At 39.5% G+C, this 16,616-nt stretch overlaps 1 protein-coding gene across 2 annotated transcripts in view; it reads right to left on the bottom strand.

Moving 5' to 3' along the window:
- Positions 1-3,262: 3,262 nt before the first annotated feature.
- Positions 3,263-16,616, bottom strand: part of NEURL1B (neuralized E3 ubiquitin protein ligase 1B) — a 232,599-nt gene continuing 219,245 nt past the window's right edge. The window contains exons 3-5 of one of the 2 annotated variants that reach the window (XM_070739406.1): positions 7,868-8,575; positions 5,477-5,602; positions 3,263-3,850 (exon numbers count right to left, since the gene is read on the bottom strand). In XM_070739406.1, the coding sequence (XP_070595507.1) occupies positions 3,606-3,850; positions 5,477-5,602; positions 7,868-8,575 (1,079 nt within the window). In that variant the 3' untranslated portion in view covers positions 3,263-3,605. The remainder of the gene's footprint in view (positions 3,851-5,476; positions 5,603-7,867; positions 8,576-16,616) is intronic. The other variant, XM_070739405.1, reaches the window with a different exon arrangement.

Genomic DNA, 16,616 nt, shown 5'->3' with positions numbered 1-16,616 from the left:
AATTAATTTATCAAAAGCAAAAGTGCTAAAATATTCATGCTAAAGATCTATCCAAAAGTTCGAATCTGGCAAATTCCAGGGTTGTTATTATTATTATTATCATTATTTATGGCCTTCAACATTCAGAATAAGATTATTCCTTAGAAATTTTTGCTTGCAATGGCTCAAGTCCATCATAATATAGTCTCATCTTAAACAGTGAAACTATCTCAGTTATCCATCTTAAGAATGTACATTGGTGACATCTATGGCTAGAAAATTTGAAATTAAGTCAGCTATGTTCAAGTTGTTATAAGAATCCAGAAGCTGCTCAAAGTGTAGCTGATGATTTTACAACTCATTATTTACCACAAACCTTGTATCTAATATTTTCAGCCATTTTTTCCTAATAACAGATTGCACTGCAATGCTAACTTCACTACTCAAGTTTACATGGTAAGTAGAATTAAAAATATATTGCAATGTTTACTGAAAGCCATCTTGTACCACAATGACTAAGTGTTGGGGGGGGGGATTCAATCAGAGCTTAGATGGGTCCTAGCAATGTCATGGGAAGAAATAAGTGCCTATGGTATCCTTGCAATTTCCTCAGTTCCTCTAAATACAGGAACAAGTCATAAAACAGTTTAAAGCAGCCTTGGTTCCCATCAATTACATATCAGAGTTTTATAGTAGTTATCAGAAAGGTGGAGCTTTATAGATATCGACACCCCTCCTGGGAAACCCTGGCACAAAATCGACCAACATGGCACATGCTGATCCACCAAGGCTGCCAGTCATCAGAGGCCAGAAGAACAGAGTAGAAGAGAAGCGAGTACTCCACAAAGCCAGAGCTGCAAATGCTGCGACAATGGTGCCCACGCATGTATGCCCAAAATGTGGCAGAACATTTCGTGCCCGTATAGGCCTTACCAGCCACCTGTGGATACATTGCGTACAGCCCACAACCCATTAGATGTCAAGGTCCTCTTCGAACACGATGGACAAGCATCAGAGCTTTATAGTAGGTAAATTCTATTAGTCGTTTTGCTGACTAAACGGATAGGCTGCAATTGGGGATTAATATTGCTACAGCCTCCAAAATCAGTGGTGCGGAAAATCTTTTTAAAAAAAATAATTTTCATACTTTTTACCCTTAACCCTCCCCCTCCCTGAACCTAGGGAAGGGGGGTGGAGAATCTGACCTCACACCTCAGCATTTTGAGAAGGAAAAAACATAGGCGAGGATGCAGGGCCGGGGATGTCTTCAAGTCAGTCTTGACTCCTGGTGATTGCCTGAATTAGTCCCTGCAATTTTCTTCTCTGTTCATGTAGCAATAAAACAGAATTAGCTTACAATAGGGGTCAATAAAGTAGAATTAGTTCATCTGGTCTACTTCCTGTCTGAGGTACCTGGGAAAGGTCACATATACAAGTGATCCTTGACTTACAACCACAATTAAGCCCCAGATTCCTGTTGTTAAGTGAGTTTTATCCCATTTTGCGCCTTTCTTGCCACATGGTTGTTAAGTGAATTTGGCTTCTCCATTGGCTTTACTTGTCATCAGATCACCAAAGGTAATCACAAGACTGCAGGCCACTGCAATCATCATAAATATGAATCAATTGCCAAGAATCTGAATTTTGATCACATGACCATGGAAATGGTGCAAAAGTCATAAGTGTATAAAATGATCATCAGTGATTTTTTCCAGTGCCGTTGTAACTTTGAATGGTCACTAAATGAACTGCTGTAAGTCAAGGACTACCTGCATTTTAACCACTACGCTAAACTCAAACTCAAGTTAGCTCATTGGAAATTTAAATTTTCAAAGATCGTTGAACATTGGAGCCTTCCAGAACAATGTTCAAGATCACTCACTCTCTTAGGAAAAAAGAATTCACATTTGGGCCTAATTTAGCAATTCCCTGAGTTCCCTTCACATATTATTCAGGGTATAATTCAGTACTAATACTATAACCAAATTTCATTTATCTTTTAAGCACAGGTCTAATAATAGCTTGAAAATTTCTTTTCCCGCAAACAGTGCCAAATAAAAAGCTTTTCAATTTCAGTAAGATGCCTCCATTGTGGAACAGCAGACAACTTCCTGGAGTGGAAGATATGAGTTGGACATTGCTACATACTTCGTTGACAAAATCTCTGGAGAGAAATGAAGGAAGATATCAATCAACTGTATTTATAAATCATAAATAAGAAAACATTGGAAGCTTGAAATTCTAAACAATCCATTAGCCACTTTCGTCTGCAACTTAATTAAAAGGATACCTTCATGTGTTACACCTTATAGATGCTGGGCTAATAACTATTCATAGCCTCTATCATAAGCTGGTGGATCACATATAATAAGCCAAGACTGGTTGCTTATTCCAGTGTTCTGAATTCACACAACATACTAAGCCAAAACCAAACTAACAACATGACACTGTGCTGCTGCTTCTGTCTGCAGAGGCTTTCCACACAACTCTCCAGATCAGAAAGCACTTGTTAATTGCTCACCAGAAAGGCTGGAAGTATCAAGTCACACAGAGGTGAAAAATCAAATCCTGAGGGAATCTTTATGTGTGTGCCAGACTCTCCCTTGTTCTTGATTTCATAAACTGAGCCACAACTTCTTATATTTGGAGAAAAAAGGAGCAGTCCATGTTGTAAACCAAAATTAAAATCTAATAAAATTAAACTTATGAAACTATCACTGCTCTTACACATCTGCTTGGGAGTAATCGATTAATTAGATCGTCCCTATTCATGATCTTGACTTATGAATAATACAAAAAAAATACTGCTCAAAAAAATAAAGGGAGCACCCAAATAACACATCCTAGATCTGAATGAATGAAATATTCTCATTGGATACTTTGTTCTGTACAGAGTTGAATGTGAACAACAGCATGTGAAATTGATTGTCAATCAGGGTTGCTTCCTAAGTGGACAGTTTGATTTCACAGAAGTTTGATTTACTTGGAGTTATGTTGTGTTGTTTAAGTGTTCCCTTTATTTTTTTGAGCAGTGTCCTTTGAAATTAGCAAACCTAGGGAGCAGAACATTCGTGACCTGTTACTCCTGCAACCCAAGTAAGAATATATGAAAGTTTTACTCTCATTTTCTCAATTTGAAATGGCTTACAAACCAAATTAATGTTCAGCATTCCTGGACATTGCAGGAAAGAATCCCAAATGTTTACAGTGGTCTAGTGACTTCTCATTTATCCCGCTCAAAATAGGTCAGCTGCATATTTGAGTGAAAACAATGCACAAGATCTTTTTGGTTTTCTTTAGGAATCAACACGGCATTTGTATTAGGACTCCTCTTCCCCGGGGCCCCACCCTTATCCATCGGAGCAGCATCTTTCTTTCCAAAACTCTTCCCACTCTGCAGCTGTATACTTTCAGCCTCTTACAAAGACAGAGTGTTTCCCAGTTCACTTAATTTTCCCTGATTTGTTTCTACTGGTCAAAACATGGAAATACAAACAAGAGTCACTCAGCAACCACTGACCAGCACAATACCCATAAAGCAGGGACAGTAAGGTGTGGCAATCGCTAACAACATTCTTCATCCTGCTCCTCATTAATCACGCCCTGAGGGATGGGCTGAGGTGAGGTTAAGGACGGTAGATTTTGATAATGTCTTTAATGACCCGTCGGCAGATTGGACAGCAGGCATTGAGCTGTTTCTTCAGTTTAAGACCACAGGTGTTGCACAGGCACATGTGTCCACAGGTATAGATCACCACATCCACCTCGTTGTCAAAGCAAACTGTGCATTCCCCGTTTTTGCTGCTTGAGGGCTCTGGAGGTGAGAACACAGGAGACACTGGAGGACTCAGAGGAGAACTTGGAGCAGTCACTATAAAGAATGGGAAACAAAGGACCTGTGGTTAGAAATGTCCTCTCCTTTGCTACAAATCAGTGTAAAGGGGAATAATGAAAATTATTCTTTCTAATGAGAAAAAGAAAATTTGTACAGTAAGTATTAAAGAGGCAAAAAGGACAGGGAAGAAAGTTACGTCCTTATACCGGAAGTTAAATCGGATTTCTGGGCAAAGAAGAGAAACATTGGCTAGGCCCTGAGAACAGTTGGCCAGACGAAAGTGCATTAGAACAAATAGAACAGAAATTTTATAGAGCAATATAGACCTGCTTTCATTGAACTTTTTGTCTGTGTGCAGGTGAATGTGCATATAATGAATGGAATTTGGGGTGGCTAATTATTACACATCATGAATGCTTGTTATTTTGAGGGGGAACTAGGGTGCAATTTTAAACTCTTCTTTAGTTCATTATTTGTAATGAAGTGTTTATAATAATGGTATGTTTGTATCAGCCTTTTATTAAGGGTTATCTACTTCAAGCTACCTAAAAATGCTTCCCAGTTGCACATCATGATGATGATGATGATGATGAAACAGCATAGTCTTTTAATCCAACGGTGGCTAAGAAGATACGGACTTTGCACTTTACACATCTATTTGGACTTTCATACAGATTTTAACAGTGTATGATAAAATCACACTGAATTCTAAGTTTCATTGGATAATAGGATAGTAGCAAACAAAATACCCTACATTCATTCCCCCACATGACTTCATTTTGCTTGTTGGAAATCGCCTTTTCTGGTGGCCCAAACTATGAGCTAAATTCTCAGTCATGTTTATAACCCATGTTCTTGCTTATTGTATGCAAACGTTTTGACCAGCACATTCTTAAGTGAGATAAATATATTGGGGGGGAAACCACACTGAATGCCTTTAAAAATGGTATAATGATTATAAAGTACAGAAAATACTTTCCTCCGACCTAATTATTGTACGACAGAAAATGCAATGGAATAAATAACAATCTTCTCTCTCCTTCCCCCACATTTCATTGCAACTAGATTAGTAACGGAGAGGGAGATTAAATCCAATCTATATGGATTCCTTTGCACAGTTAACCATCAGTGCATTGGGAAACTAAGTCCATGCACGTTTGTTCTCTTTCTGAGGACCGATCAATATTCAGAAAACCAATGAACTACCATAATATGTGAAGAACAAATGTTTCTTGATGGAATATGACATTTACAAAGTCAGCAGTTTAGCTGGCTTTGCCATTTACTTTTATTTTCTACCCATAAATTTTCTAGCACTAGTTTTGACAGATGGAGATTTTCCACTTTAGTTGCTTGTATCTCTTTAAGTGTTGTCCCTTAGCTCTGTCAGGTCATGTCAGCTTTATTGGGCTTTTGTTGCTGATTTTTATAAAAGAAGATTTGTGCCTAACCTAAAGGCATCCAAAATGGGGCACTTAAAAACAACCTCAGGAAATTTAATGTTCTTTCCTCTCAACAAAAAAGTATGCTATGCTTAATGCAGTTCAGCAAGCATTCTTTCAGACACAGTACAAATCAGCCCACACAGCTTGGTTAATACTGCATTTATTAAGGTACTGAAAGTAAATATTTCAAGTTCAGAGATCAGCAAACAATTCTTACCGAGGGATGACTCAGAAGCCGATGAAGACCGGTTCACACTGAACGCCATATCCGAATCGCTGTCATATTGTGAGCCTCCAGGGGATCCTGAGGGGGAGATCGTCACGGGGCTCGATTGTACTGTGCCTGAAAAGAAAAAGTTCAGTCAGCTGTACAAATTGGGTAGGAACCTCTCAAGAACAAGTGCTCAATTTGAGTTCAATTGGGGAACAGGAGAACAACTTCTATTTCTGCTTCACAACAGTCTTTCACAAATAGCTATAGTATAAGTACATTGTATTACTTTTTAGCAGGTTTGTTCGTTTAAGGTGGTGAGAATCCTCTACTCTAAAACAAGATTTATGTTAATGAAGGAAGGTGGATATACATGTCCCAGGATAATATTGCAGGATCCAATCTGAGTTGGTCACCAGGATCAGAGATTTGTCTTCTGAACTTCTCATTAGAGAGAAGTGTCCTGAAGATGGGCTCTCCAGGATGAGTCTGAAAGCTCAGAAGGCAAACCTCTGATCCTAGTGATTGATCCAGATTGTATCCTGCAAGATTCACTCCCCCCACCCCCGCCCAGGCTCTGGATTATGTCAAATAGTAATACGAAACCAGGAGAGGTCCACATTTTCTTTGTAAGATGAAATAGATATTTAATCTAGCAAGTCTAGTCTGATGCAAGGGAAATATTTCCCTATTCTTATGAAATGGCATTCTGTTGTGTCCTGGTAAACAGACGCATTATTAAAATGTAGCCTCTTCTCCTCACTAATAAAGGTACATCCAAAGAAGTAGCATACTAGCCATTAGAGCTAAGCAGACCCTTCCTGTTTCAATACCTGATATTAAAGACAATAAGGAACAGGGTAGGCCTCATATCCCATGCTTAAGCACCTAATTCTCCTTTTTCAAGAAGAGGCAATTAGGTAATCCCGTGGTTTATTACACATGGCAGTTCTTTCTACACTAGTAAATCCTACCCCAGAACCTGATATTTCCCAGCTGTTAAACAATCCCTTCAGTTGCACTAAATGACTTGTAAGCCCTAGCAGTGGAGCTAGAGAGCAATTCTTTATTTATTTGACTTCTATGCAGCCCAATTCCGAAGGACTCAGGGCGGCTTACAGCAGTATAAAATTACAATTAACAACAATAATAAAAAAGAAGTCTAGTAAAAGAATGTGCTAGAACTATCACACATGCTTGCTATGGTAGCCCCTTACATTCTTGTACTTTGGTCAGATTGGTTACAAATTCCTTCCTTTCTGCCTGAACCTAGTTCAGCGAACTCAAAAGAAATGGCAACTAGTGCAGGCTATTTAGCATCAGTTTATATAAAGGAGTTAAAAATACATGCTTGAAAACAAAAAGATAGATATACCTGTCTTTCTAGTCAGGTATAACAGAATAACAGTCGGAAGGGACTTCTTTTAATCCAGTTCCCTGCTCAAGCAGTAAACCCTATACCATTTCAGACAAGTGGTTGTTCAGTCTATTTTTTAAAAACCTCTAGTGTTTGAAGTTTTTTAATCCAAAAGATTAAAAAAAATAAGGGCAGAATGTAAATTAAAAAGGGAAAGCAAACTGGAATTGAAGATGGATGCATAGAACCTAACAACCAGTAGACTTGGGGTCCGATTCATATTTTAATCTTCCTCATACTTGTGCTGATGAAACTTTAGTCGGCCATCAAATAAAAGTACAAAGTGTTTAGCTGACTGGCTGTTGCAAACGAAAATGAAAAGAGGATCTCTCCTAATGACTGTAAGGATTTTCATTGTTTCACTAGCACTTCCTTTATACAGAGTTATTCAAAAAGAATGAACCGATTTCATGACGCATTGCTTCAGTTCTCAAGCTTCCTCGTGTAATAAGTCAGTGACCATTTGAAAGAGGAGTTTTCTAAGTTTTGAATGGCTGTCATAGGGGTAATGTAGTCGCATCATTCTTCTAGCGATGTTCAGTTGTTTGTTTACTGTCGGAATGGCGAGTCCTCAGGAAAAGACATTCTGCGTTGGGAGGGCCAGGACCTTGCTCTTTTTGAGATCCCCAGACCTAAACCGCGTGTGATTTTTTTCTTGTGGGGATAAATAAAAGATGGTTTTTATGTTCCACCACTACCCATTAACCTCTATGACTTTAAATATCGAATAATAACAGTGATCAACTCTTGATATGCGGATACGCGCCTGGGAGGAAATCTCTTAGCACATTGATGTTGCCCGTGCTACAGATTGTGGCCACATTGAGCACTTGTAAGATAGGAAATAAAAGGTGATTGTGACTAGAATACTTGTGACTTGCCTGGAATTTTGTATTGCTTTTCCTTAATAAAATATTGCCTCATGAAATTGGTTCGTTCTTTTCGAATAACCCTGTCTTATTGAGGCTGTGGTTACTTACCTAATATTTTTAGCTGATTGATCACACCATGGATTGAGAAGAAAACCCACAGCGATTGTGAGGTATCAACACACATCAGCATCCCACGGCTCATCCCATTGATTCCATGATGCACTTCTCCATTTGGCAAAAGCACAAAGTTGAGGATGTCGCCATTGTTGAGGACAGGGAAACCTCGGCAAACCACCCAGTACTCCTTGCGATCAAGAAGAAAATCTGGGTCTGCCGGGAGCTCATTTGTCCGTAAAGTACCAGGATCACAGGAAGTGATACCAAACGCGAGGGCCCCATAATATGGCAAGCCTAAGTGTCCCACTTCCACAAACAAGCTTTCACCAATGTGCAAAGGTCGGTCAGAAAATATCAAGGTCCTGTTGCTTTCCTGCCAGTTGGTGCAGGCAGACATACGATCCTGAGAAAAGTTAATATCTGGCCCATGAGTAGGATGGAAATGAAGATCTGTGTCTAGAAAGGCAGGCACAATTTGTCCAAGCTGCCTCCTGCTTGGGCAGCAGGGGATGGTATGGTTATCTGTGGGCAGCACAGGCATGCGGCTCAGATTCAGATTTGCAATTTTGGCAACCACTTGATTGTTCTCCAGCTCATTGTTGTTAAAATTGGCTGAATCGTGGTTGCTCTGAGGAAGGCAAGTGCTGAGTCGTGCGTTGCTCAGACGGGTGGAGGTCATGGTCTCAGCAAACATGCTATCTGTAAAGTGAAGCCAAGATAACAGATCAGTTACAACTGGCGTCGCATTCAGACCATTGTTTTGAGCTCTGTTATGATTAAACATTTTTACTTTAGCCCATTTTGATGAGGTTATTAATAGTTTCTGCTCTATTTTGTTGTACACAAATGTCAGCAGTAATGGATACCAGTCTTAATTGAGTTTTCATAGTTTATGTGTAAACCAGTTTGTTCTAGTGATTTAAGATTGCAGTCTAGAAATCTGGAAGCCCCTGAATTCTAATCTGATCTTAGCCATGAAAGCTAGCTGGGTGACTTTGGACCAGTCACTTTCTCTGAACACATCTCCTCTCACAGGGTTGTTGTTTTGAGGAAAACAGGAGGAGGAAGCTATTAGCTATATTCACCCCCTTGAGTTGTTTATTAAAAATAATAAGGGCAGAATGTAAATTAAAAAGGGAAAGCAAAGTGAAATTGAAGATGGAAGCACACAAAAACCAGTAGACTCTGATCCTTTTTTGAATTCCAGTTCCCAACCATCCTAGTTCCCATCAGTGTGGCCTGGATACATACTGATAGATGTTTTTATGCAATTATTTTTTAAAATTTGCTTTTGTTATTTTTATATTTTATCTATTATTGTCCACTGCCTTTGGCGAGATGGGCAGTTGTATAAATTTGATAAACAAAGAAAAAAATGAATAAGAAGAAGCTGTAGTTCAAATATACTGGGAGGCTGGGGGGGTCATATGTTAGGTACCTTTGCATTAAATTAAACCCCAGTAAGTCAATTTAGTAACAATTTCCCAATTTATTCAAGTGGTTTAGTATATTCTTAGCGTTCTCTTCAGGGATCCTTGCACTGTGCAGCTCTGTCTTTTTCAGCCATAAAAGAGTATATCAGAAGTTCATTCCGGCTTACTGATCTCCTCCCCCTGAAATTGCAGGGTTTTCAAAAACCTCCCTATCTTCCTCTGCCTTTATCGCTGCTCCTCTAATTCACCAAAGGGAGGGGGGGGACATTTAATCACCTTACAGATCATTAATAATATATTGGATAATACATTGCACATTAAAGCAACAGTTGTGACCTTCAAACACACTAGATTCTTTGTTATTGACATGTCATATGAGCAAGCAACAGACTCCCATCTGATAACTTCAGATGTCAAGAAAAAAGATGCTTCTCATCCAAAAGCAATAAAACTGGAAGCAGACTGTCCCACAGTAAGCCATTCTTCTCACGCTACGTGTCACAGCTGAGAAAGAAGGGGGAGGCACACTGAAATTGTGTAATAATTTCAGACACAGACAAGACAGACACAAACTTCAGAAGATATTTAGAACGGCAGAAAAAAACATTGCTACCAACCTGTCTTCCATTGAGGACCTCTATACGTCAAAAGGGGGGGGGGCGGGAAAATATTAACACATCCTAGACACATCCACCCTAACCCTAACATCCTGGACATAAACTGCTCCAACTCCTACCCTCAAAACAACGCTATAGAGCATGTTAGTACTATGTACAAAATAGTTGGGGTTGCAATGTATAAACAAGCTAACAATGAATGCCTGTATGTATTGAAGTGCTATATCTTTAAGAGGTAATGTTGCAAATTGTCATAAGAGGGAGCTAGAAAACATGATTCTCTCTCTCTGCTCTTTCTGCTGATTCACTGTAACTGATGTATTAAGCTCTATGCATGTGATGATACTTTGATGGATTTGTAAGCTATAATGTACATCTGATATGTAAGAGAAAGACAGGCTTCTAAACTTGTTGTATTGAGAGATATTGACTGATTTGAATGGGAATGATCGGACTGTTTAACTTGACTGTGCTATTTCTAAAAGTAAACACTATTTTATACACTTTAATGTACAGTATCTGTCTTGTATGATTGAATAATTACTAATATGTCCTGGATATCTGCTGGAATCCCACGTTTTCCTCTGTGCATGTCCTTGATAATTCAAGAGTCGTTTTGCACACTCCTTAACAGAGCACTGCACACCAGAACAACTAAACACAATAACAGATTTCTCCCGAATGCCACCACTCTGCTAAACAAATAATTCCCTCAACACTGCCAAACTATTTGCACTATTATTAATCTTCTCATCGTTCCTATCACCAAATCCTCCCACAAATGATTGTATGATTGTAACTTTGTTGCTTGTATCCTTACAATTTATATTGACTGGTTCCTAATATGATTTGATTGCTTATTTGTACCCAGACTATTATTAAGTGTTATACCTTATGATTTTTGATGAATTTATCCTTTATTTTATGTAGACTGAGAGCATATGTACCAAGACAACTTTCTTGTGTTTCCAATCACACTTGACCAATAATAGTCTACTCTATTTTATTCTATTATATTCTAATTTCTAATCTGCCAAAGGCTTAGGGTGTTTCTAGAATAGCAGAAGACATAGTGCAATAGTTTAGCTTTTCTTCCTCTTTCAATTTTTTCCTTCCTCTTTCATTAGTGGTCAGAAAAATGTTGCAAGACACCAAGGAAAAACAGTGCAGCTACAAAATACAATACTACAACTTCTGGCTCTCTTGTCAAATTCCATTTTTTCTTTTAGACGAGGCACAATGAAAGCCTTGTCTGGAAACATACTTGGCTTTCTAATTTTAGGCCACTCTGTGCATAGTATTCCACTGAAATCATAGCACAATTTGTGGAAATAATATGGAGAACACATGAGTCTTACTTGTGGATGGTCTAAACCGCAGATAGGATATGGTGATCTGACTCTTGATTTTTTGGTGGTATTTGATATAATCAAGTCTGGTATCCTCCTGAACTTGCTAAGGAGAAGGGGGACATTGAGTTAATGTGGTTTTCTTCCTTTCTTTGCATCTGGTTTAAATTAGTATTAATGGGAGGGAAGAAATTGAGCCTAAAACTTTTGATTTGTCAGGTGCCTCAAGGCTCAATGGTTTAGTTCCTTCTGGTCCAGAATACAGAAGCATTCTGCACAACAGTGATGGGAAAGTCTTGCTGTGGTAGTACAGCAATCCTGGTATGTGAGCTATACTGGTTACCAATTGGCTTCTAGGGCAATTCAAGATACTGGAGATCTCTTACAAAGCCCTATACAATGGTACCTCTACCTAAGAACGCCTCTACTTACGAACTTTTCTAGATAAGAACCGGGAGTTCAAGATTTTTTTTGCCTCTTCTCAAGAACCATTTTCTGTTTACAAACCCGAGCCTCCGAAACTGTAACTGGAAAAGGCCGGGAGAAGCCTCTGTGGGTCCTCTCTAGGAATCTCCTGGGAGGAAACAGGGCCTCCATCCTCCCTATGGTTTCCCTAATCACACACATTATTTGCTTTTACATTGATTCCTATGGGAAAAAATGCTTCTTCTTACAAACTTTTCTACTTAAGAACCTGGTCACGGAACAAATTAAGTTCGTAAGTAAAGGTACCACTGTATTTCATAGGACCTAGCTGTTGAGAACCACCTGGCTCCTATAATATCTACCTGTTCTGTGTTGTGGCAATGATCTAAGAGCCGCAGTGACACAGTGGTTAGTATGCAGTACTGCAGGCTACCTCTGCTGATTACTGGCTGCCATCAATTTGGCAGTTTGGGTCTCACCAGGCTCAAGGACGATTCAGCCTTCTATCCTTCTGAGGTGGGTAAAATGAGGACCCAAATTGTTGGGGGCAATATGCTGACTCTGTAACCTGCTTAGAGAAGGCTGTAAAGCACTGGGAAGCGGTATATAAGTCTGCTATCGATGTTGCAGGCCTATCAAACTAGTGTTCCAGAGGCCAAATGAGTCATTCACTGGCCACACCCACCCTGGCTCTGCAAAAGCAAAAATGTCACAATATGTCAAATGACATGATGGAGTTTGACACATGTGATCTAGTGAGACCCATATAGTGAACCTTCTCTACTGCACCTGCCCTTTGGAATAGCATGTACATAGCTAGCTGGTCTCAGCTAGTGGAACTTCAAGTGTCCTTTATTACATCCTACATAGAATCAGGATCAAGTACATTATCATCATTTTATGCCTATATATATATATTAGGTCCATCTGTCTGGACTTGTTTCAACGAGATTCAAACTGAGGCATAATATGGAGGAAGAACTGATCACACTGGCTGATGATTTTTGACAGAACTGGGATGAAGGAAATGTGATTATCATGGTTCCTCTTGATCTCTCACTATCTTTCAGTAGAACTGTTCACGGTAAAAATTTTAAATTAGATATGGGTTTTGGATCAAAGGGCACAATGTTGTGGTGGCTTTTTAATCTTACCACTGTCTCAATGTTGACTCAGCCTTCCATCCTTCCGAGGTGGGCAAAGTGAACACCCAGATTGTTGAGGGCAATATGCTGATTCTCCAAACCGCTTAGAGAGGGCTGTAAAAGCACTATGAAGCGGTATATAAGTCTAAATATGAATGCTAAATGCTAATAGCCAATTTTCCTCAACATTAACAGATGGGGAGAGGTTCAGCCCTAAGATCCTGGTTTGCAAGGTACCTCAGGATTTGATAGTTCTAATGTAAGTGTTTAATATCCATGTAAAACTGTGAGTAAGTCATATACTGCCCTGGGGTCAGATATTATTTGATACTTATGGACAGAAAGGCCTTCACACAGATTCATCTGATTGATGAAGCAAATTCATCCTTTCCTGGAACAGATATTCCTTCTCATAGTCACTCATGGGCAGGACTGAGTGGCTGTGGACACTGTATCTGAAGGACTATATCGACCGTCCTTCCTTCGTTCTGGGGGGAGAGAAATTAACACCCAATTTGGGTGTCCTCCTAGACTCACAGCTAAGATTAGATCAACACCTGACAGCTGTGGCTAGGGGGATCTTTGCACAGGTTCGACTAGTGCACCAATTGCAAGCCTCTTTGGATTGAGAGGCCTTTCTCACAGTCACTCATGCCCTTATTATCCCACGGCTGGATTATTGCAATGCGCTCTACATGGGATTACCCTTAAAGAGTATTTGGAGAAAATAGTTGGTCCAGAATGCAGCTGTGCGAGCTGTTGTGGATGCGCCCAGATACACCACCACTACATCAATTCTTTGTGAGCTGCACTGGCTACCTATCGGTTTCCAGTCACAATTCCAGGTTTTGGTTATTACCTTTAAAGCCGTACATGGCTCAGGGCCAGAGTATCTTCGAAACTGTCTTCTACCACATACCTCCCAGTGACAGAAGATCTCACAGAGTTGGTCTTCTTTGGGTCCTGTCAGCTAAACAGTGTTGGCTGGCGGGTCTGCAGGGGAGAGCCTTCTGTGTGGTTGCCCCGGCTCTCTGGAATCAACTACCTCCTGAGATCCACACTGCCCCCACCCTATTGGCCTTCTGGGAAGTTGTAAAGACTTTCCGATAGGCCTGGGGCCATTGACCTCAGGAGGATGACTAGCGAGGTCAGCTCAAGAATGTATGGATGGCTGAAATTATTTTAAATTGAAATTCTTTTATACTGATTCATGTTCGTTTTTGTTGTGAGTCATCCTGAGTCCCTAGGGAGTTGGGTGTGATGGATGGATGGATGGATAGATTAGATAGGTAGGTAGGTAGGTAGGTAGGTAGGTAGATAGATAGATAGATAGATCTTAGGTCTTAGAAATCAGAGTCAAGGTTTTTAAAAAAACACACCAAGTGGTACTGATTTTTTAAAAAATGGTCTTACTTTTAGTGGATGTGTGTTTAAACATAATCTGACAAGTCCCATTCATATATTCATTATATCAACTATAGAACATCACATAACATTATCCTGAAGCTAAATTATCCTCTTCAATCATGCCTATAGTAGCATGAAGGGACTCATTCCTTATAGAGCTGCAGAGAGCTGCAGTAAACACCAAAAAGGTAAAACAGGGTGACTGGCAACAGCTTGAGTCAGATAACCCATATTATACCAGAGGCATATTCTGAGGGCAGTTGAAACTGCAGACTACATCACAAGCATGAACTAAAATCTGAAGTAGCAATCATGATCCCTAATTTTCTGTAAATATATCCTAACAGGCTTGCCTGAAAAGACAAAAAGTAGGACCTGTTATTTCTAGGTGCGATAAGTGAAATAAATTTTCTTACCTAAACTCTGTAGAAATTTGTGATAAATCAAACAAATTACATTCATGACTATATGACTACACAAAGGAAATGGGGGTGAAGAAGAACAAAACTTCCAATCTCTTAGATTGAAAATCACAATCACCATGCTGAAGTTTTCAGACAGACAGAAAAGTAGTGTTTCTTTTCTACCTAGGTGCAGATCTTACTTAAAAGCATAATAGGTCTGGAATGTAATATGAGATTCATAAGTAGCCTTTAAAGGAGATAACAGATATAAAGCCTACACTGCAGAAGAAGGAAAAGAATAATCCTTGTGGACCAAGATGTATAAACTAACATCCTAGGAAGTCAAAGGATGAGCAAATGAAACTTTCTTTTGTGTACATGGCCTTCAGTTACTGGATTCCAAAGGCTAAAGCATAATTGAAAGTAAGAGCAAAAATGTGAAACCTTATTAGGAAATAGAAATATCTTCTGAAGGGACACTACAAGGATCTACTACTCTTTCAGTAAAATAATATTTTCTCATGTTGCTTCTGATCTTTCCCCCAAGTAACCTCAGATTGTGCCCCCTTGTTCTTTTGTTCATTTTCCTATTAAAACACACTTCCCTCCTAAACTTTATTTAACCCTTAAACATATTTAAATGTTTCGATCATGTCCCCCCTTTTCCTTCTGTCCTCCAGACTATACAGATTGAGTTCATTAAGTCTTTCCTGATAAGTTTTATGCTTAAGATCTTCCACCATTCTTAAACCTTTGCCTTTGTTGTTGATTCACCTAACACTTGTGGCAAGGAAGGTCATAAAATGGGGCAAACTCGCTTAATAAATTTCCCCCCTAGCAACAGAAATTTTGGGCTCAATTTTGGTCCAAGTCATGTTGTTGTTAGTCATGAAGTCTTGTCCAACCCATAACGACCCCATGGACAACGTTCCTCCAGGCCTTCCTGTCCTCTATTATTCCCCGGAGCCCTTCATACCTACTGCCTTAGTGATTCTTTCCAACCACCTCATTCTCTGCTGTCCACTTCTTCTTTTGCTTTGAATCATTCCCAGCATTAGATTCTTCTCCAGTGAGTCCTTTCTCATCAAATACTTCAAAGTATTTGAATTTCATCTTCAGAATCTGGCCTTCTAAAGAGAAAACAGGGAGGATCTCCTCTAGGACCAGTTTGATCACCTTGCACTCCAAGGGACTCACAGGAGTCTTCACCAGCATCATAGTTCAAAGACCTCAAGCCTTTCTTATGGTCCAACTTTCACAGCCATACATTGCAACTGGGAAAACCATAGCCTTGACTATACACAGTTTGGTTGGCAGGGTGATGTCTCTGCTTTTTAGTATGCTGTCTAGCTTTTCCATAGCTTTCCTCCCCAGGAGCAAGCATCTTTTAATTTCTTGGCTGCAATCCCCATCTGCATTTGCCTACATATATTTATTGTTGCATAATTTAGTTAAAATACAAACTGGTCATATTAGAGAACACAAAGACAGATTTCAATAGGACTTCTTAAAAGAATATTTGATTATATCCTGCGTCTTCCTCTGGAGTTCAATACTTCCTCTGAGGAACCAACTTCTTACATGCTAAATTTGTATTAGTATGCAGTTTGCTGTTACATGCATGCTCAAGAGATCATAGCAATGAAGGCCTGCTACAATCAGCTCACTGGGCTTGCATGAAGGCTTGACTGCTAAATGCCATTTACACTTCCAGGGTAAGATAGCCTGCTGAATGAGATATTTGGGGTCTTTCCAGTTCCTTAATGATGGCTCCACTTCTGGTTATCTGATTGAGCAAGAAGAGGGTGGCTTAGAACAATGGAGTAGCCACTGATTGAGTAAGCAGAGGATGGCTTAGAACTTGGAATGTTGGAGTCACCAATATTCTGTAGCACAGGCCAATAACCACTTGTGGAGGGGTACCATAGGGACTTTTAGGTGAATATTTTTCTCCAGAGT

The sequence above is a fragment of the Erythrolamprus reginae genome, chromosome 2 (assembly GCF_031021105.1).
Source record: "Erythrolamprus reginae isolate rEryReg1 chromosome 2, rEryReg1.hap1, whole genome shotgun sequence".
In the NCBI taxonomy this organism is placed as follows: Eukaryota; Metazoa; Chordata; class Lepidosauria; order Squamata; family Dipsadidae; genus Erythrolamprus; species Erythrolamprus reginae.
This window is presented reverse-complemented; position numbering and strand designations above follow the sequence as displayed.